General features: G+C 44.4%; 1 protein-coding gene across 1 annotated transcript in view; it reads right to left on the minus strand.

The window, feature by feature from the left end:
- Positions 1-16,581, minus strand: part of SORD (sorbitol dehydrogenase) — a 35,748-nt gene extending 19,167 nt beyond the window's left edge. Inside the window, exons 1-3 of the mRNA XM_081226825.1 lie at positions 16,385-16,581; positions 5,851-5,884; positions 2,020-2,184 (exon numbers count right to left, since the gene is read on the minus strand). Coding sequence (XP_081082951.1) covers positions 2,020-2,184; positions 5,851-5,884; positions 16,385-16,447 — 262 coding nt within the window. The 5' untranslated portion in view covers positions 16,448-16,581. The remainder of the gene's footprint in view (positions 1-2,019; positions 2,185-5,850; positions 5,885-16,384) is intronic.
- Positions 16,582-22,587: the final 6,006 nt, after the last annotated feature.

Raw genomic sequence — 22,587 nt, forward strand, 5'->3', positions numbered from 1 at the left:
CTTCCCTGGTGGCGCAGTGGTTAAGAGTCTGCCTGCCGATGCAGGGGACACGGGTTCGTGCCCCAGTCTGGGAAGATCCCACATGCCGCAGAGTGGCTGGGCCTGTGAGCCATGGCCGCTGAGCCTGCGTGTCTGGAGCCTGTGCTCCGCAACGGGAGAGGCCACAACAGTGAGAGGCCCGCGTACCGGGGGGAAAAAAAAAAAAAAAAAAGCATACTAACATTCACATTATAAAGGTCCTAGAAAAAGAAGAGAGAGAGAAAAAGGCAGAGAACTTATTTGAATAAATGATAGTTGAAAACTTCCCTAACCTGGGAAAGGAAACAGATATGCAGGTCCAGAAACTACAGACTCTCAAACAAGATCAACCCAAAGCAAAATTTAAAGAGAAAAGGAACTAGTGACACACAAGGGAACTCCTATGAAACTATCAGCTAGCTGACTTTTCAGCAGAAATTCTGCAGACCAGAGAGGAGTGGCATGATATATTGAAAGTAATGAAAGGGATAAATCTACAACCAGGAATAAGAATATTCTACCTGGCAAGACTATCATTCAGACTTGAAGCAGAGATCAAGAGTCTTCCAAACAAGCAAAAGCTAAGAGTTCAGCACTACTAAAATGGCTTTACAAGAAATGTTAAAGGGACTTCATTAAGTGGAAAATAAAACCACAACTAGAAATTTGAAAATTATGAAAGGAAACATGTCATTGTTAAAGGCAAATATACAGTAAAGATAGTAGATCAATCATTCATAAAGATAGGAGGAAGGTTAAAAGACAAAAGTAGTAAAATCACCTATATCCATAATGAGAAGTTAAGGGATACACAAAACAAAAATATGTAAAATATGATGTCGAAAACATTGAACATTGGATTGGGGGAGTAAAAGTGCAGGATTGTTAAAATGCATTTAAACTTAAGAGATCAGCAACTTAAAATAATCACATGTATATATATATATATAGGTTTTTATGTATATAAGTATTTATGTATATCCTGATATCTGGTCTCCTCAACTAAACTGAAGCATCCAGGGATCATACCTTCTCAATTTTCTATATCCCCCAAAGCACTGGGCACAAGGCTGGACCCATTGTAGATGCTGATTAAGCGCTTGTTATAACTTAAATTTAGAGAAGCCCACTTCCTATTATGACTTATATTTAGAGACCTTGTCCCACAGGTAAGAACCAACCAGTGGCTGTTGGAACCTATGAACCTTCCACTTTGGGATAACCCTGCAAAACTTCAGGGGCTTTCTCGACTTCACTGATGATAAATGGAGGGCCTGACTTAACATTCCCAAATGAGACACATGCCTAGCTTCTTCAGAGCTCGTGGATCCCTCACCATGCAGTCAGGCTCAGAGAGCCTTATAACACAGGATGGCACCTCCTGAGAACTCCCTCCTTCCCCCAGATAATCCATCATCCCCAGGCTATTCAGTGGCCTCATCAGGAAAGGAAGGTTAAAGCCAACAGCTGGCTATTCTAAGACAGCTTGGATTTAATTCACTGAGTTGGGGAACATCACAATCTGCCACAGCTGAGAATCCCTCCCTGAATTAAGCAAATCTAGAAAAATATTGGTGGTTTCCCAGTCATCCAATAAGATCAATGCTGCATAGAAGGCCCTGGTTCTTAGCATGTAGAGGCATTCTGTGGTTCCTGTGGCTGGAACGTTTTTCCCCTCCCCTTTACTTGGCTTATTTCTTACTTGCCTTCAGATGTTGAACTAATTGTCCTTCCTCAGACAAGCCATGGGCCTGGAGGGTAGTATACACCGATCGCACCCTGTATTCTCCTCTGCTGCCCTCAACACAATTTTGATTAATTTACTGTCTGTCCCAGCTGCCTTCTCCTGCGGAACATAAGATCCATGTGTGTAGGAACTGAGACTGTCTTGTTCATTGCTGTATCCCCAGTGTTTAACAGAGGGCCTGACCCTGAGAAATCACGTACAAATATTTGTGTTGAATAAATAAACAAATCCATTGGCTGAAGGGCTTTGCTGACCTGGTTTTAGGTGTTTGACCAATGATCCCACTTTTACGACTGTTCCTGAGGCTTCATGCCCCAGCACCATTGGCTTTTTCACAACAAAATCTCCAATTCGACCATGCTGCCAGTAGTGGACATCTGAGCCGCAGATCCCAACAGAATGCATCTTCAGCAGCACCTCTGATAAGATAAAGGAGAAGGAAAAAACAAGTGAGGGAGGGAAGGACCTCTCTGTCCCTCTGAGGCACCCTGGAGTTTTTCCTCTGGATGAACGAGAGGGCTTGGTTTCAAAGGCCAGGTAAAAGATTTAGATCACAGAGTAAAACAAGATAAACAGAAACCTTGATTAAGTCTTGTAAGGCAAGAAAGCTTCCACAGAGCAAAATAATTGCATGTGAGGGCTAATTCTATGCATCAGCTTGGCTTGGATCTGGTGCCCAGTTGTTTGGTTAAATGCTAGATGTTGCTGTGAAGGTGTTTTTTAGATGTGATTAACATTTAAGCACATCCATGTTCATTGCAGCTTTACAATAATCAAGATATGGAAACAATCTAAGTGTCCATTGATGGATGAATGGACAAAGAAAATGTGGCATATATACACAATGGACTATTAGTCATAAGAAAAGGAAATCTTGGGGCTTCCCCGGTGGTGCAGTGGTTAAGAGTCCACCTGCCAATGCGGGGGACACGGGTTCGAGCGCTGGTCTGGGAAGATCCCACATGCTGCAGAGCAACTAAGCCCGCGAGCCACAACTACTGAGCCCACGTGCCACAACTACTGAAGCCCATGCACCTAGAGCCCATGCTCCTCAACAAGAGAAGCCACTACAATGAGAAGCCCGTGCACCGCAACGAAGAGTAGCCCCTGCTCGCTGCAACTAGAGAAAGCCCATGCGCAGCAACGAAGACCCAATGCAGCCACAAATAAATAAATAAATAAATAGTTTTTTTAAAAAAAGGAAATCTTGCCATTTGCAACAACATGGATGGACCTTGAGAGCATTATGCTAAGTGAATAAGTCAGAGAAAGACAAATACCTTATGATCTCACTTATATGCGGAATCTAAAACCAAAACCCAAACCAAAACAAAACAAAAACATACCAAGCTCCATAGACACAGAAAACGGTGGTTGCCAGAGGCAGGGAGTGGAGGGTGGGTGAAATGGGTGAAATGGGTGAAGGAAGTCAAAGGGAACAAACTTCCAGTTATAAAATAAATCAGTCATAGGGAGGTAATATACAGGATAGTGACTATAGTTAATAACACTGTGTTGCATATTTGAAAGTTGCTAAGAGAATAGATCTTAAAAGTTCTCGTCAGGACTTCCCTGGCGGTCCAATGGTTAAGACTCTGCACTCCCAGTGCAGGGGGCATGGGTTCAACCCTGGTCGGGGAACTAAGATCCAACATGCCGCACAATGCAGCACCCCCCCCCAAAAAAATGTCCTCATCACAGGAAAAGAAATTTGTAACTATTTGTGATGACAAATGTTAACTAGACATTATGGTGATCACTTCACAATGTATACAGATATCAAATCATTATGTTGTGTACCTGAAACTAATATAACGTTATATGTCAATTATACCTCAATAAAACAAATATTTAAACCAGTAGATTTTGAGTAAAGCAGATTACCCTCCATACTGTGGATAAGCCTCCTCCAATCAGTTGAAGGGCTTAAAAGAATTCTGAGGTTTCCTGAAGGAGATGGGATTCTCTTCAAGACTTAACTGAAGTTTCAGCCTGCTGGTTATCTCTACAAATTTCAGACTAGGCAGCTTCCCCCACCCTGTCTCTCTCTATATCTAAGTAAATCTATATATAAATAAGTATAAATAATAACTTTTCTCTCAGGTCTGTTTCTCTGGAGAACTCTGATTAGTACCGAATGAAAGATATTATTAGTAGGAAGAAGTGTGTCAACTACCTAAGAGAAAAAACCTGTTTTCTAGGAGATAACTGTTTCCAGACAATTAATATGCTATGCTTGATTCTTATCTATTCATGAGAGAGGGTGGCACAATCTAGGCTTGCCAATACTTTGTGTGCTATCAGGCTGAGTTCTTCATGCCTGTTATTTTGTTCAAAAGTGCACCTTTAATTTAAACCATCCAAAGATTTCAACTGGCATTTCTCCTTCACAGGTTTGAATATAGTGAGATTTGGTGATATTGCTGTTGTCAGCTTTCCAAGTTTAAAATAATGATGCTACTGAGCCCCTTTGTTGAATTAAATCCCAAAGGATTACTGGCCTAGTCTAAGTTTACCACATTACAAAATATCTCCCTGAGAAAAAGTTCTGCCTTAGAAAGACAAAGAGATCCAAAGCTCAGCTCTGCACTAAGATGTCTTACACACTGCCCTTGCCACAGACCATGGGAGATCCAAGAGGTGTGGCTCTTTAGAACTTCCTTCATCCTTGGGTTTGGTGAACAGAGTAAGAAGTGGCAGGGTAGATCCTGAGATCAAAGGTAGGGAAAAGTCATCCGAGTTACGAAAATTATCTCAGAGTTTCCTCTTGTGAAGTTACCAATTTATAATAAGAGATTAAATTTGAGTTGCTAGAACTCTAGCTGAAATTTACCATCATTTCCCCTTCCAATTGAAGGGTGGCAAGAAAGAGAGCAGGATGCTGCTCCAGAGAGAGAAACAGTAAAGGATCCTTTGGATACAAAACAGCACCCCCCCCCTTTTTTCTGGCCACTTCTGGAATCTACACCAACTTTTCAGAACACAATGAAGTGTCTCTTTCACTTCTCTGAACATAATATCTCAGTAAAAACACTGAGCCTTAAATATACATTACTTGGTAAACACTGATAGAAACAGCTATTGTCTGTATTCTTATTGCTATAATAAATCAGTAACCCAACTGGCCTTTGAGTAGCAAAGCTCTAGAGGCTCCAAGAAAGCTGCCTTCAATCTGATGTTCACACAGAAGCCACAGTTCTGGGGTAAGGTGGGACAAGGTGGGGAAGCACACCCCCAACTCATCAAGGACCCGAGTGGCTGGGTGTGGGATGAGCTATCTACAGTCACTTTGCCCCTTACCACCAGCCTTACCTCCTGCTGTGGGACTCCAGAGATGGAAGGAATTAGAGAACTGTCAGTTGTGATCTGCCACAGCTAAGAGGGTGGCATGACCTCCAAAGGTACAGACACCACCCCAGGAAACGTGCATGTCAGCTCAGCTCAGCAGGTTCGGCCAGAAGGACTGGAGCAAAGGTGAAGGGAACCCTGCCCCAGTGTGCTCACCCGCTTTCTGCTCCTGGTTGATTAGGGTAGTAGGGTAGGGCTGCATGGAGCCCCTCCCATCTCCACAGGACAGAAAGTTCTGGTCTTCCTGGACCTTCCTGGGTGTTCCCTTTTGTAATTAAAAGATTAAGAACTATAGACTCACTCCTTTTCAAAGTTTGGATTAGGGTTAGGACATGATTCAGCCACCCAAATATAAGCCACCCAAATACAAGCCACCCTCCAGCTTAAAGAGGACAGAGTAACTCTGTCATTAGTTCAAAACAGTAACAATACTGCCTTTGGTCCATAAATTGAAGAATTTTATGTCAAAAACTCTTTGGGACAAGTCAGCAGTTTGATATGGTAACTCTCTTGGTTCTACCACTGTTTCTTTTATTCCATGTAGCAGCCAGATTGAATCTATCCAGTCATGCTGGGGACAATGGACTATGTTGAAAGCCTAACAAAAGCATAGTTTTTAATGGAGGCTTTTAAGTAATAAACAGTAGGGAAAGAGGGCTAAATGAGCAATGCACATGTGTCTCCAGGGTAAACAATAAGAAACAATAAAACATAAGGCAAGTATTCCCAGGACCTACCATTTGGGCCTGGTTCAGGGATAGGATAGTTCTCCTAAAGGAAACAAAATAGAAAAACCATTTAGTATGCATAATAACTTTACCTTACGAACATTTTCAATCTTTTTTTAAATTAAAGTTTCATTCAAATACTTCTTCTTATAATTAACATAGACTCAGACCATACTGCTGCTGGGTGGATGCCTGAGGGGCTACCCTGAATACTGCTGACTCTAACTTCTGACCTCATCCCACCCACTGGTGCAATTTGCCGTGGACCAAGAAAAAGTATACTACTTGCACACCCTGGCAGAAAGGATGCTTCTGGGTCTCTAATATGGAATGTGGAAAATACATCCTTAGATACAGATTTGTTTGGTCTGGCAAACTCATACAGGGCAACGATGAGGTGTTTCTGGCAGTTGCATAGGAGGGTTTTTGTCTCTAGACAGGTTGGAGAAAGTGTGTGTGCTCCGCTCATTCACATCAGTGCACAGACCAATAGTTGTTACTTACTCTCTTCCAAAACCTCCCATGTGGTGTTTTAGAGGCCCCTTGGGAACACATAGGACCTGCATTTTGCCCACTCTCACCGAGTTAAAAAGCAATCTGGTGTTCATAGCTATTTATGATGAGGATGATGATAGTTTACCAAGCTTTTTCCCCACTGCCAACTGGCTAGGAAATTCCTGGTGACAAGGAGGAAGGGCAGTGAGTAGCCAAATCCAAGTGTTCATTTTATTAATCCTTTGAAGGCAGCCAAGCAAGAAGAGGGAGAAGGGATGTAAAAAAAAGTGTTCACTGTACATAGTGTGCCAAACAGTCTACTGGGCTTTACATACATCATGGCACATGGCCACCATTTGTAGATGAGAAACCTGAGGCTAGGAAGTTAAATAACTTGGTCAAGGTCATATGGCCAGAGTGGATAAACCAGGTCTAATCCCAGGTGTGTCTGACTCCCAAGCCTGCCTCACTGCATCCCACTGCATCCCCAAGGTGGAATCTGCTTTTTCTCCTTCAGTGGTGATGTAAGGAAAGTCAATCAGGGGATGAGTATTTTGGAACTGGGCCCAATGCACAGTGCTCTGGGAGGAAGCACTGCTCAAACCTTGCCTCCTTCAGAAGGCCTCCCCCGGATGCTTTTATGGGTAGCAATAAATAATCCTAGGGCTGGGAAGGGATAGTTAGGGAGTTTGAGATCGACATGTACACTAAAATGGTTAACCAACAAGGACCTACTGTATAGCACAGGGAACTCTGCTCAGTGTTATGTGGCAGCCTGGATGGGATGGGAGTTTGGGGGAGAATGGATACATGTATAGGTATGGCTGAGTCGCTCTGCTGTGCACCTGAAACTATCACAACATGTCAATCGCCTATACTCCAATATAAAAAAATAATAATAATCCTAGGGCTATTTTGCTAGCAAGATAAGTACCTAGTTGCCAAAGACTATGCCTTCCATCTCTGGCACCAGGTACAGTGCCCTGCTCCAAACCTGGGGGGCTTGTACTTGTTAAATAATCACCCTCCATAACAGTATTTCCACAGGAAGTCTGAGGTTCTTGCTCATTGGAGATTACCAGCCCTTTCTGTTGTAACAGCTCAATGCTTATTTGAACTCCCTGTCTCCAGTGAAACAAAGGTCAAAGGGATAATGCTAATGCTGATTAGCTAACACTGACCAACTTCCTTTTGTCAGGTCCTGTGCTAAGTGCTGTGTATGCATCACCTCAGCTCATCCCTAGGACAATCCTATGTAGTGCCTTTATTATTATCCCATTTTTTGTATGATGAGGCTGAGGAATGGGGAGATTTAGCAATCTGTCTATAGTAACACTAAGGTAGTAAATGATGGAGCTGCATCCAAAGCAGCATGACGTGGGGTCAAGAGGCAGCTTTTTCATCCCTTAATAAATTTGGAAGGCAGAGAGGAAAGAAGGAAGGAAGGAAAGGAGGGAGGGAAGGAGGGAATCCATCTAGGACGGGCAACTCCGGATACCTGGCTGTCACCAAAACCTTTCTCAAAATTGTTGGTTCCACATCTGGCATTACACAGTATCAGGGACTGCTGTGTAAAGTTCTGCTTCTGTTACACAGAGTAAAATTTAAAATTGCAGGTTAAATTGAAACTAAAGAGTAAGTAAGGCCTTTTGTTTCAAACATGGAACTGTACTCTCCCCCACCCTCATAGCCCCCTAAAGGCACTAGTAGGCAGCTTCCCGGGCACTGGGAATTCCACAGCATACTCTTCATATCCTTGGCTCCAACCAGGCCAGGCCCAAACACCCCATTTGGGGTGGAAAGGTGGTAAGAGCCAAACTCAAAGCCACAGTTGGGGACACCAAGTTGCCCTTGGGTCACTAGAGATTACTACTGTAAATGGCTGTTGGAATTAACAGAGCTGACCAACTTTGCCCTTACCACCTGGGCAAAGATGCAGCGTCTCCCCTGGACACCAGAGGGTGCTGTGCCGATAACCTGGTTTTTCCTTAGTAGCAGAACACACATTATGGAGAACTTAAATACCTCTCCCTGAAAACCAACTTTCTTTTTTTTCTCTTTCTTGTTGATTCTAATCACCCTTACAGCTCAGCTTGGCTCCTGTCGCTCTTCTCTGCAGGAGACATGCCACCTAAGCACAAGACCATGTTAAGATCAGTCTTTAATTAAGTTTGTAAATATTATCCTAAGCGTGGCTGCAGGGCTCACAATGTCTTCAGAAGTTATCAGAGCATGGTTACTAAAAAAACCCTGCTTTTCATTTATGGTTCCTTGGTATGATGTTGGCTAAATCCTGTTTACTTAATCTCCTTTTCTGTCAGATTACGGGGGTGATATTCTTTCATTTATCCTATTTCTCATGTATCAAAATTTCTTAGCTCCTCTGAGATCTCGAACTTTCACTTTTAACCCCCTGCCCCCTCTCTTCATTCCCAAAGGTTTTGTAATCAGGCATATTCATAGTTTCCTGAACAGGATTTCTTATCTTTCTGTGAGTGATAGTGACAAGGGGATAAAGAGGAGTTGAGTAACCGTTCTTTACTGAGTTATGTAAGTTTTACAGCATTTTTCACTGAAATACTTAACTTACATATTCTCCTTTCTATGACCTTCAGGTCTCCCCACCACCGGCAACACCATCACAAATAAATCACGGAAATACTTCAGGAAGAACTCTCTGTGGGAACACAGAATCAACTCAAGTGCCTCTCACATCCTAAATGTTATCTTGCCTTTCCTAAATATATTTTCTCAAATTAGCTTAAATATGTATTTCCTTTATACACACTATTGGTCCCCTTTCCTCAACTTCCAGCTGCACATCTGAGTTCACACCCTCAGTACATCTTGCCTGGATTGCAGCAATGGCCTCAACATGAGAAGAAATTAGACGATGCCCTTTCCCTCCTCCAGACAACATAGCTGGTACAGTGGTGAAGAACTCAGACTCTGGAATCACTGTCTGTGCTGAAACCCAGGCTCCCCTCCAGGAGCTGTGTGACCTCGGGGCAGTTAGTTACATAACCTCTTTGTGCCTTCAATTTCCTCCCCTGTATAATGAAGATAATCATAAAATAGAGTGCCCTTGGGAATTCCCCACCAGTCCACTGGTTAGGATTCCTCACTCTCACTGCCAAGGGCCAGGGTTCAATACCTGGTCGGGGAACTAAGATCCCACAAGCCATGCAGCACGGCCAAAACAAAACAAAAACAGTGCCCGACTCACAGTAAATAAATTAGCTCTTATTACAAAAGAAATAAAATCAAAATCCTTTCTGTATAATCAGCTCACAATATGGTTGAACCAGCTCTGGACAACCTTGTCTGTTTCCTTTTGAAAAGGGTAGTTTTTAAAAATTGTTTTGGGGAAAAGCTGTATTTCTCTTGTTTTCACGTCAATATTAAGAGAACTTGACTGCTCCTTAAAAGGCTGGAATTCAGAAGAAAGTCAAGTAGGATTCCAGCAGTGTTTTTAGGCTTGATTCTATCAGTTGAGTGTAAAAGCCGTGCTCCCTGCCTTAGAGTAAGGGACAACAGGCAGGGCTAGGAGAAAGCAGCCAGTTTTGCCCTAGGTCCTTGCAGCCCACCTTTGCCACCTGCTCTGCCTGCAGGTCTCCTGTCAACCTGTTGGCTGGCTGCCCTACACCCTTAAGGAGAGCAGAGCAGACAATCTTACTTTTGCTTCCCTCCCTCCTCAACTTTCCCCCTCCCTTCAGGGCTTGAAGGGTGTTTTGAGGGTGGGAGGAAAATCCAAATGTTTCCCATTTGGCCACTTTATCCTAAAAGGCTTTGTTCTAGCCGCATTGGTCCTGTCCTGGCAAACTTGGGGTCAAAGTAGAAGGGTCAGACACTCTCCCAAAGTTCACTGAGCCAGTCTCCAGCCTCCAGCCCAGGCTCTCTGGGCTCCAACCAGCCTCCTGCTGATAACAATCTTTCTAAAATGCAAATTCATTTAAAGTGCCCAGTGGCCCTGCAAAATCCTAAACCCCTCATTTTGCGGGCTATCTGCCTCCTTGCAAACCTGCTGCAATTCCCAAACCACCGCACACTCACTCCCTCACCTCAAGGGGGCCATTTCTCCACTGGCCAATTCCCCTCCTTCTTCACTGAGATCCCACAGGAGGTGGGAAGTGAGGGTTAGGGAGACATCTAGAATGACTTTCTAATTCCTGTGGGAACTCAGGGAGATTTTAGGTTTGAGTGTGTTGGGATTGTGGTGTCGGGGGACATCCAGGTGGGGTTGTCCAATAGGTCATTGTACTCCTGGGACTGCGGATCAGGCATGGGTCAGGGACAGAGACTCATGAACATGAATCATGAACATGGAGAGAAACAATGACTTCCTGAAAAAAGCCTTCCCTATCCTCATCATCCTTCCTCTCCTGAGCTTCCCCAGCACCCACAATTGAATCCATATGGGATGGTTAAAGGATTATTTCTCAGCTGTGATAAATAAACTATAAAAAAATTCCTCCTAATTCAAAATGTATGAATATAACTATACATGAACCTATTAGATACTTCTTTATTTAAAGCGAAAATATGAAGACTCTGAGCTTGGTTGGATGCTCTAGCCTATTGGTATCACTGATTAAGTGCTCATTGTGTTCAGGTCTATGTAACTGAACATTTACATTTCTAAAACATTATTGAGCTGAATATCACTTCACAAAATCCAACCATATTTTCTCCAATAATTAATGTTCTTCTTGTAAATCTGGTTTGGGGAAAACTGCCAGCTTTAACAGCCACACTAAAAGACTTAACAAGTGGATGCCAATACTGTATACATGAGTACGTATTTTTCCTCCGTAATTTCTCTATCATGCAATTTTAAAAGAAATTTTCCCCACATCCATCCATAATTCTAGTTTTCCCCACAGAACAGGGTTACTTTTACCAGGTCTCTTAGTAGTGCTAGGACTTATTACATAAAATGTTAAAATCCTATTTGTGGTATTGTTTACTGTTCCTCCTGCTTTTAGGGGAAAATGTTAGCTTTCTACTTCTTGGTCTTTTGCAGACAAAGGCACTGCCCTTCCATAGGAGTTGGCAGAGATGGCAGTATTTGCTGGATTTAACTGCCTATTGTCTATCTGGTTGGGTTTTGTTTTATTGTTGAAACATAATTAAGATGAAAGTGAAAGGAGGCATTTCTTTAGGCTATTTGCTACTACCTAGTTTTCTCTTTTTCTGAAGGAGTTTTAGATTCTGTTCAGTCTCAACTGCCTCTGACTGATAAGTCTAGCTCAGGTATTAAAGGGTTAAGTGGCCTGCATTTCCTCACTCACAGTAATCTCCCAGTTTAACCCAGCTTTTCCTTGAAGCCTTTCAGGGCCCTTTAATTTGATTCTATAGAAGCAAGCAGCTCTGTCTACTAGTAGCAAAACCAGGGAGAGACCTGACATTTAGGACCATTCTGACTGCTGTATGTTCACGCCCCACTCTTTCTATAATCCCCTCCTCCTCACCCAAAATCTTAACAGCAACGTGTATATGCAAGGAGGGGATGCCTTGAATGTGCTGTATTACAGATACAGAATTATCTTACTTTTTAAAATATCATTACAGATTCAAAGCAATTCTTTTGACATCTGGCATAATACATTTCCTCACAGAGCAAAACCACTAAGAACTATCTTCATGGTACTCTGATTAATGTTTAAACGTGATGTTGACACACTATTTTCTCTGCCCTTTGTAATTAAACAACATTAACCCGTCACTCTGAAATGATTCTTTACCCTTTAACTTGTTGTCTTCTCATGCAGCTAATCATAAAACAAAAATGTGACTACATCCCCTGCATGGTGTCCACCTCGTTGCTCCTGTTCTTCCCTGTCCAGATGCCTGGAATCTGATAGAGCTGGCTATCAAGAATAAGGGAGGGGCCTCCCTGGTGGCGCAGTGGTTGAGAGACCGCCTGCCGATGCAGGGGATACGGGTTCGTGCCCCGGTCTGGGAGGATCCCATATGCCGCGGAGCGGCTGGGCCCGTGAGCCATGGCCGCTGAGCCTGCGCATCCGGAGCCTGTGCCCCGCAACGGGAGAGGCCACAACAGTGAGAGGCCCGCGTACCGCAAAAAAAAAAAAAAAGAATAAGGGAGATAACATGTACTCAGTATGCTCCATGGACTGGCCCTGATAGGTGATGCAATACGCACAGAAATTGATAGGAGCATTTAGAAATGTTTACAGCACTCTGACATTGCTGCAACATCCAAATGTTGGTACAAACATATTGGTCCATGGCCAATTGGAAATAAAAATAAAATTGGTCCTTCATCTCTGATACTTTGTGAAGCACAAACTATCCCATCAAACAGCTTCTTCAAAGAAAAACTAATTTGACTATTTGATATCCCAACTCCATGAACTAGTAATTCAGAGAGAGAATTCTGTAGGGGAGCAGAATTTGCCATCCCAAAATATGTCTCTAGGGCATATTAATTATTTTAAGCTGGTTATTTTTTTAAGAAACAGCAGATTTGGGAAAAGCTCTGAAAACCCAAGTGACACATTTGTAAGGGAAACCTCCACTTATAAGGGTGTCTCCCTCAAAGTACCAAAAAGAGGAGGATGACCAAATCTCTAGAAACTCATCAGTGGAGAAGGCAATGACTTAAAACTGTATAACAATCTTACCCCTGTTTTCTGTGCTTTTCCTGGCAACCTCCCATAAGTGACTCTCCCTGCCCTCAACATCCTCTTTTCTCTTTAGCTGAGGATGGTATTTAGGGTGAGGGCTTTGGCCATTTTGGCAACTTTCTCAGTTTTCCTAGGCCTCTCCCATGTATACATGTTAATAAAATTTTGTTTTTCCCGTCTCATGTAAATTTAATTCTTAGACCTGCCACAAGAACCAAGAAGGGTAGAGGAAATTTTCTTACTCGCCGATACTATCTAATCCTCACACAACCCAGAGGTGAGTACTACTATCATCCCCATTATACAGACAGAAAACTGAAGCAGAAAGTAATTTGGCAAGTCATACAACCAGAAGCAGTAGAGCTGGGCTAAACTCCACTCTGGCCCCAACCTGGCTTGTGACCTCATCACTGTTTCCATTTGAAGAGATCTCAGCCAGCTGACACTGTTTGCTGATAGGCTGTTCGTCTCTATGCATCAGCTTGGTCACCTCTTCCACTGCTCCTTAAAAGTCCCCACGTTCTCTATTTAAAATGGTGTGTGTGGGGGGAGGAGGGGATATAGGAGTCCTAAGTCCTCATGATAAGGAATGATATAAAGAAACCGACAGTCTCTCAGTATATACATGTGTATACACACTCCCACCCTCTCTGATTTACCACCCAACTTATAAATGCCCCAAAGCCCAAACCACTGTGCAGGCCCGAGTCCCCAGGCCAAGGAGCACTGCCTCCACCCTTGCTGGTACTGTGGTGATCACTAGCTACCTAGTAGTGAAGGAGTTTAATTTTTCCTTCCCTGCAGCCACAGCTTGGAGAAAGAAAAGGGAATCCTGCCTTCTCCACAGGCAGGTAGGAGGAAGGCTGGGTGTCAGGTTTCCTTCCTGGTAGGTAGGGGACAAGTTTCAAGTGGCCCAGGTCTAACTCCATTTCAACCCCAAAACACTTAGCCTATTTGCTTTAAGGAAGGGGGTACTAGGGCAGAGATACCCTACCAGGGGGTTCCCTATGGAGGTGCTGGGGGACGACCATGCTCAGGAAGGAGTGGTGAGGGCCAGAAGGGTCTGTGTTGGGTTGCAAGTGTCTCCAGATCCCTAGAACCAAGGTAATTTCTCAGAGACCCCAAAATGTCCTGTCCCAGAGACATCTTAAATTCAAGCCTGATCTCATCATTTTAATCTACTCTCCTTTGTCTAGTAAATGAACCCCATCACCTCCAACAGAGCTGGGGTCCTCCTGAATCCACCCTGAATGAACGTTTTCACCCAGTTAGCGTACAAATCCCACAACCATAAGCTACATTCTCCAGCCTATCACATTCTCATCTCTTTAGGATACACTCACCCCAACCCAGCCCCTAATTTGGTCAGGGAGTGGATTCTAAGGCACAGCTAATAAGACCAACTGTAGGTGAGCCTCCTCACCCTCCCTCTTCTTTATTCAAGGCTTTGTTCTACAGAGCCACATAAACAGTGGCTGAGCAGTGGGAGAGCCTGAGTTTAGGAATTAAGGTAAAGCAGATCCTGGGGTTGTAATTACAGTTCTGCTCATTATTAGGTACATGACTTTAAGGCAGGCCCTGAGCAGATGGAGAGGCAGGGCCTGTCTACCTCTCCAGCTTCACCACCGGTGCATTCAGTGCATCACACTATTTACAGGACCGATAAACAAGACTTGCGATTTTGTACTTCACTTAGTTTGCACTTGCTCTTCCACTTACATGAATGACCCCCAGTTTCCATCCAAGAAACAGCTAAGTAGCATCCATCTCTTCCAGGGCCTCTACCCTGGGCCAAGGGCACCCTGTGAGGCCTTTACTCTATGCTCCTTCAAAGCCCTCACACAGTTTTATTGTTTACAGCATCTGTCTGACTCCCTAGAGCAGCTTGGGCGTAGGGGCTGTGTCCTCCTCCTCCTCTCTGGACCCCCAGCCCAGTGCTTGGCACATGGCAGGCACCCTCTCATCTAGTAAATGTTTGTAGAATGCAGGACTGAGTTTGAAATCACTCTGTAAGCTGTGCAGAGCTGTACCACTTTCCTTTCTTCATAATACCATCTGGCATTTGCAGCAATAAAAACTAATAGTGTCACTTTAATTCAGGACCTTGGGTGGAAGCTCCAAGGGGAGTAGAAAGAACACTAGAATGGGAGTCTGAACTTCTGGGTTCTTTTCTGGGCCCTGTTAACTAATGAAGCCTGTCACCTTGGGGATGGCACTTTCCTCAGCTGAGGAAATGAGTTGGCTCTGGGCAGGAGTTCTTAGTCTGGGGTCCACAGACCTCTAGAGGGTCTATGAAGGAGAGGCTTAAAGGAAGTCCATGAACTCTCTGAAACCGCTGCCAAACTCCATCTGTTTGCATTCTGTGGGGAGAGAGACCACAGATTCTCAAACAGTCAAGAACTGCTAATCTGGATACTTTTCTGAGTCTCTCCAATCTAGACCCTGGCGCATGTTCTCTGTGAGGGGGAAGGAAGTGCTAGGGAACAGCAGAGATGGCTGGCACTGGTCCCACATACCCACTGCCCAGGCCCGCCTGCGAAGGGCTCTGTCAGGGAGCCCTGGCACAACCACAGGGCTGACTCTGCAGCTCCCAGAACTTTGGCCCCATGAGCCACTGAGCAGAGGTAGGATCTCGAGTGGAGGAGACACACACATAATGCTCTTAAACGGACAGGGGAGCAGCATCAGGAAGGAAAATGGCTGGAACATGAACCAGATGCCTACAGGAGGTAAGGAGGAAAGGAGTTTTAGAGACATGAAGACTATCAAGATCCAGAAATCTGGCACAGGCATGGCGAACACCAAGAGTCTTGGAGATGGAGGCCTGTGCTGGCAGGAAAGTGGAAGGAGCTCGCACTTTCTGAGTATCTATTAAGTGCTAGGTACTCCGCTGATCATCATAATCTTGCAAAGGAGGTTTTATCAGCCCCAAGCATGAAAGATTAAATACGAGTTCCACAGCTTTTAAATGTCCCTATGGCCCCCCTTTCTGCCCTGCACTGCCTACTCAGAGAAGAAGTTCAGCACGTGTCCTAAATCAGGCAGCCTCTCTGGTATCTCTTCTGCAAAGTGCAATGACAAGAGGCTGGACTATGAATCTGCAGCTGGCAAAGGAGAGAGAAGGCTTCAATCATTTTGCAACCTTCCTGGGTTCTGGCCACGTGCCGGCCACGGGGCTAGGTTCCGGAAGACACGCGACAAGAACCCTGCTCTTAGCACCTTAGAACTAACCGCCTATCGTGCCCCTCCCCCCAACATGGTAACCAGCTCCTACTTGGGCGGCCTGGGCGCGCAGTGTGGGGCCCGCACCGCGCTGGAATTGGCCAGCTCAGACCGCGGCTGCGCTTGGAAGTGAATAGGGCAGGAACGGGCAAGACTTCCCACTCCCATTCCGGTTTTACCAAGCGCAGGTCTCCGGGTCCGTGTACCACCAGGGAGAGGTTCTCGGGCTTGGCCGCCGCCATGTCGCTCTCTACCTCTCGGGTCCGCCGAGGCTGCAATCCGCAGCTCTTGAGGTGGTTCGGTTGGCGGTCCCGTGCAGAGCTGGGGATAAGGGGCGGTAGGCTGGGCTTTGCCTGGGAGCGCGCGCCCGGCCCGGGGCGGGGTTTCCTAGTCCCTGACAGCCGGGGCAGGGCTAGCGTGGAGGGGAGGGGCGGGGCGGGGCGGGGCGGGGCGGGGCGGGGCTGCCCTGCTCCCTCTCCAGGGCAAGCCAGGGAAGGGCGTGGGTGGGGGATTGGGAGTAGGGGATTGGGGCAGGGGGGCCGGGGGCTGGGGAGGAGGGGTAAGGAGGGGTAGAGAGTGTAGGGAGTGGGTGGGGAGGGGTAGGGAGGGGTGGCGAAGGCCAACCCAGATCCACCTGCACTGTTTGTCTGTCTCACATCCAAGGGGACCAATCTGCCCTGAAAGTAGTCTGCAGAGGCAATCCCCCGACCCAGACCAGAGTTCTGAAACTTTAGCTGCAGAATAATGGGGATGGGCAATGTGGGGCAGTTTCTCAGGACCAGCACTGAGATTTTGATACAGTAAAGTCTAGTCTCAGCTGAGGCCTGAGGGTCTGTATTATTAGCATTGATAATGCTGAGGCTGCAGGTGGGGCACGGTCTACAAGTGTCGAACAGGCCCTGCATTGATGCAGTGTCCATGTTGGCCCCATGTCCCCAGCATCCACAAAGTGCCTGGCACCAGAAGTGAATGAACGAATTGGTGCATCATCCCACGGGCCTGACACATCAGTGTAAAGGAGCTGTGAAATGAAATCTGTGAGCCCCTTTCTCTTAACCAGCTCTGCTTCTTATATTAGAAGCAGGATTTCTGCCCAAATTTTTTCTTGAAGCCTCTCTCCCCTTCAACAAATAGTGAAGTTTTACTCTAAGGGGAGTGAGCTGCCCTCTGGAAAGGCCTAAGTCTGCAAAGGCCCCACCCTCCTTTTCAGACTTTGAAGACAGTGTAGGGATTTCATTCCCTACAGCCTTTCCTCCTCCTCCAGACACCCTACCAGATCCTCTGACCTCCTCCTGGACACTTTTCCCAGCACCTCATTTCTTGAAGATGTCTCAGTGTGGCACCTACTGAGGTGAGGCCTCACATATGGGACACAGCCTGTATTTTCACCAGTAATCATCCCTTCCCAAGATGCACTGGAAGACCACTGAGGCTAAGGCCTCATTTTTCTTTCTTTTTTTTTAAAATATTTTATTTATTTATTTATTTATTTGGCTGCCCCGGGTCTTAGTTTCGGCATGTGGGATCTTTAGTCACGGTATGTGAACTTTTAGTTGCAGCATATGGGATCCTGACCAGGTATCGAAACCAGGACCCCTGCACTGGGAGCACAGAGTCTTAGCCACTGGACCACCAGGGAAGTCCTAGGTCTCATTTCTTAAACAGAACCTGGTAAAGTGTTCTGTACAGTGTAGGATCTCAAAAACAAAATTGTTTTTTGGATGATGAACATGGATCAAGCTCTGGAATGCCAATAATGACAAAAAGGGAAGTGTGTGGGGGGAGTGGGGGGCGTTTTACAAGGTATAACAGGCAATGGGATGGATTTTGCAGGGGACTTGCAGAGTCAGTCCTGTTTTTGCTTTGAGACACCTCCCACAAGGTTTGGCTGTGCTTGGCTTGTTCCCCAGGTTGCTCCTGCACTCAGCTCCTGAGCAGGCCTTGGAGAGATGACTGACTAGGAGTTGCCTGCCTTCGCTCATGCACCTGAATTTAAAATTCAGCCTCCCCTCCTTGTCTTGAGGAGTTTCATCACAGTCTCCTAGAATGTGTTTCCAATGAAAGCTGAAGATGGAGAAAGCCCCAGGAATGGCTTAAGAGCTGAGGGCTACTTGAAGTAGACACCTCTTGAGTTTTAAATTAAGGAAACAGAACACCAAGAACCAAAGCAAGAGTCACTAAAATAATGACACAACTGCCACACTTGGAGTGGTATTTGTTTTCTCCTGAGCAATAGGACTTTGAAACTCTCTTGAAGGTTGTTGGCTGAGGACCAAGAGATTCGGAAGGGCAGGAGATACCTTTTAAAATATATTCTATGGGGGCTTCCCTGGTGGCACAGTGGTTGAGAGTCCACCTGCCGATGCAGGGGACACGGGTTCGTGCCCCGGTCCGGGAAGATGCCACATGCCGCGGAGCAGCTGGGCCTGTGAGCCTTGGCCGCTGAGCCTGTGCATCCGGAGCCTGTGCTCCGCAATGGAAGAGGCCACAACAGTGAGAGGCCCGCGTACCGCAAAAAAAAAAAAAAAAAAAAAAAAAAAAAAAAAAAAAAAAAAAAATATATATATATATATATATATATATATATATATATATATATATATAAATTCTATGACTAGGGCCCTTTATAGAAAAGTTAACATGGTGAGTTGATAAGGATGCTTAAGAAACTGACATTTTTAAAACAAAAAAGCAAGTTGTTATTATAGTATTTAAACTTATTTTGATATTTCTACATAATTTCCTAACAGAGACCAGCATCCACAATGGTGAGCAACAGGTTTTTTAGGCATTTTACTGAATAAGGGATAAAATGCTGGCTTTGCCTTTGCTGGTGGCCTGCTTAGCACAGCTTCTCTGGGCCTCTGCCTAACTTTCCCAAACAGTACGGCACTTTTAGGCACTCTCTCCACTGAATATAACTTGAACAACTTGTCAGTAAAATTTTGCTGTGAAAACATATTTGGAATTCAAAAATTAAATCACAGGATGCATATCTTCTGGGGGCACATATCCAGAAAAAGGGACACATTAGCCCAGGGAACATCCTATCACTGATACAGGGTTACTTCAGATCTGGAATTTTACACAGTATACTAACAAGAAAAATCAGTGTGCTGAGGCGCCTTAGTGTTCCAAAGATCAGAACAGTTATAAAATTCTGATTTCCAGATTTCTCCATTTGGTCATCAACTATTCAATTACTCAAACCTGGCTATTTACAACAAAAGAAGAAAGAAACAATAAAAACAAAAAAATCAAAAGAAACCATGAGGTTTCCTGCAGACCTTGGAAATAAGGTTAACAATGAGAGTTAAACTAGTAAAATCCATATGTAATGTATGAGATTAATGGGCTTCCCCAAGGAACTAGTAATATACCTGCCATTAGCAGATCTCAAGAAAGGATTAAGAAGGGTTAGAAAAAGGAACTAAGAGGGCAAGAGTTTTAATCTAGAACTATCCAGGGGAGAGAGGCGCTTGGTGGTAGTGGTGGCCGTGCTGCTGGCACAGAAGAGTGGAAGCAAGCGGACATGGAGTTAAAGGTTATTCCCACATGTCAGCTGAGGATGATAACTTGGACTTAGACAAATGGTAGAAGTAGAGATGGAGTGAAGAGGATAGATTTATTTCTGAGGTAGGTTCCATGGGACTTGGTAGGGGATTGGCTCATAGAAGTTGAGGAGAATGTAGTGGAAAGGTCTACTCTCAGATTTCTGACATGATTAACTGGAGGGATGAGACATAATTATCTGATACAGACAGCACTGAGGGAGGAGAAGATTTGGGAGAAAGATCAGGCAGGTAATTTTGGATAGGCCAAGTCTGAGATGCCTATGAGACATCCAGGTTAAATGACCACGTGATATAAGGGCATGTTTAATATAAGGGTCTGGGAAAGTCTAGGCTTGAAAAGTCTAGACTAAATTTGGAATCACTGATATATAGACTATATTTAAAGCAATAAGAGAAATGAGATAACACAGGGAGAGGGTGTAGCATGAAAAAAGAGACAGCTCAGATCTAAGCTCTGAGCATCCAACACTGAGGGATGAGGAAAAGAAAGAGGGACCAGCAAAGGATCCTGAGAATTAGTGAAGCCCTAATAGGAAAAGGCAGTGTTTTAAGAAGGCAGTGGCCAACTGTTGAATACTTACAAGAAGTCAAGGTAGAAACCAAAACGTATCTTGTAGATTTAGCAACAAGGAAGTTATTGGTGATCATGGAAAATGGTTTTAGTGCAAAGATGGGAATAGGAGCCATAATGGGTTGGGATCATTCATCCATTCATTCAGCAAATATGTAATAAATATCTACGACATGCCAGGCACAAGGTGTTCGGGAGACAATGAACAAGACAAACACAATCCCCACTTCAGGGAGGGGAAGCTATTAAATAGATAATCACAAAAGTAATGACTCATCCATAATAATGGTAAAGGTTATGAAGAAAAAGGTAAGGATACCACAAAAGTGTGTAACAGGGAAACTCAGTCTAGCTTGAAAGCAAGGAAAGTTTGCCCCAAGACAGTGATGTATAAGCTGTACTTGAAAGAGTTAGGTAGTCACAGCAGTGAGACAAAGGTGAGAGTATATATTCCTTGCTGAAGGAAACACACACATGGAATTCTCAAGGGGGAGGAGACCATCATTAAAAGTCAGCAGTGGGGGAGGGCCAAATTGAGCAAGGGGACCCAACCCAGGGGTATATATATAGGTCTTCCAATGTTTCACATTGTTAAAAATGCAGAAGTGTAAGAAGAAATGTGAGAATGTCTGTGGCTGAAGACCTCAGGGAAAAAGCTTGAAAATTATACTTCTCTAAGGTGAGGAGTTCACTTTAAGGTACAAAGTCCATTTTGCAGCAAGAACAGGGAGCATAGCTTAGTGGTGGAAGCTCCAGAACTTGTTTGGTTCTGAGAATCAGTAAGGAATCCTGTTGACAAGGAGGCAATGGGAAAGAACTGGTAGGTTCTGTTATAAACATCCCAACAGTTGCCTATCTTTGTGGCTGGGAGGAGTAGGAGCTAAAAGAGCTCTTATAGACAATCTGGGTCATAGGGGAAATTCCTGTTAGCCTAGAACTTAGCCTTGTCCTCTTCCTTCATGTCATGTCTACAAATAGCTGGTCAGGAATAATTTACTTCATTCAGAAATTAGTTATCCATAAAGGATTATAATAGAAACTATACAAACATCATACAGGAAAAAAGGAAAGGGAAAAAATGAAAAGAACATTCACCAGAAAAATATTGTTGGGGGGCAAATGAAACTTGTGATAGAAGAGTTTGTCATAAAACTGAAGAGGGCATCTAATGTGGACATACTATACACTGGAGGTAAAGAGGGGGTAAATGAGGGGGTGGCAGCTTGAGTGGGATGAGAAGGGCATCCTCACAGGGGAGTGGTAGTAACATGGAGTGTTAAAGCCCTAGAAAGGGGAGGAGGAGTCCATCTCGGGGGAGCACAGCTCAGTGTGAGGTGAGGGAGACTGAGTATGATGAAGAGGATGACCATGAGGAGGAGCCAGTGTGGGGTGTGGGAGCCTGGGTAAGTTGGGGACAGCATGTGCTTTGGTGAGGGGGCAAATAAGTAAATATATCAAGGATGATGGGAGCAAGGTTTCACTGTTAGAGAAGGAAGCTACAAATATGGAAAGAGAGGGAATTCCCTGGATGTCCAGTGGTTAGGACTCTGGGCTTTCACTGCTGAGGGCACAGGTTCAGTCCCTGGTTGGGGAGCTGAGATCCCGCAAGCCACGTGGCGTGGCCAAAAAAACAACAACAAAAACAAATACAGAAAGAGAGAAAAACAGAATGAACCCTGTGTGGTGTTGGATAAAATTGAAGAGATCAGTGTGAACTTATGGTTTTCAATATAGACAGACACATAAATATAAATATCTGTATGTGTACACACACACTCCATAGTTCTGTCTACTGAAAGAGCTTGGGAACAGTGATACTCAACAGTAAAAAGCACATGTAACACCAAATCTTGGCTTCTAAATACCATTCTCCACTAACAGAAACTAGGTCTCCTTGAAGAAATGACTTAATCTAGGGCTGAGAAAGGAAAAGTATGCTGAGAAAGGAACATACAGGATGAACCTGTGAACTTGTTGTGGCAGAAAGTAAGGAAGTATTCCAAGAATGATGGAATATATTAAAGGTCACAGAAGCCAGCCTGAAGACACTTCTACTAGTCAAATTAGAGAAAAATTGAGCATAAAAATAAATAATAATAGTAACAGAACATAACCCATTGAATAAAATAGGAAACCACAACTCCATAATGATAAAAATTAATTAACACTTTGAAAGTTTGACAAAGAATGGGTAGTTACATAATCCAAAGCATTTACCCACAAACTGTTAATTAAT

The sequence above is a fragment of the Mesoplodon bidens genome, assembly GCF_964165515.1.
Source record: "Mesoplodon bidens genome assembly, chromosome: 3".
Taxonomy (NCBI): Eukaryota; Metazoa; Chordata; class Mammalia; order Artiodactyla; family Ziphiidae; genus Mesoplodon; species Mesoplodon bidens.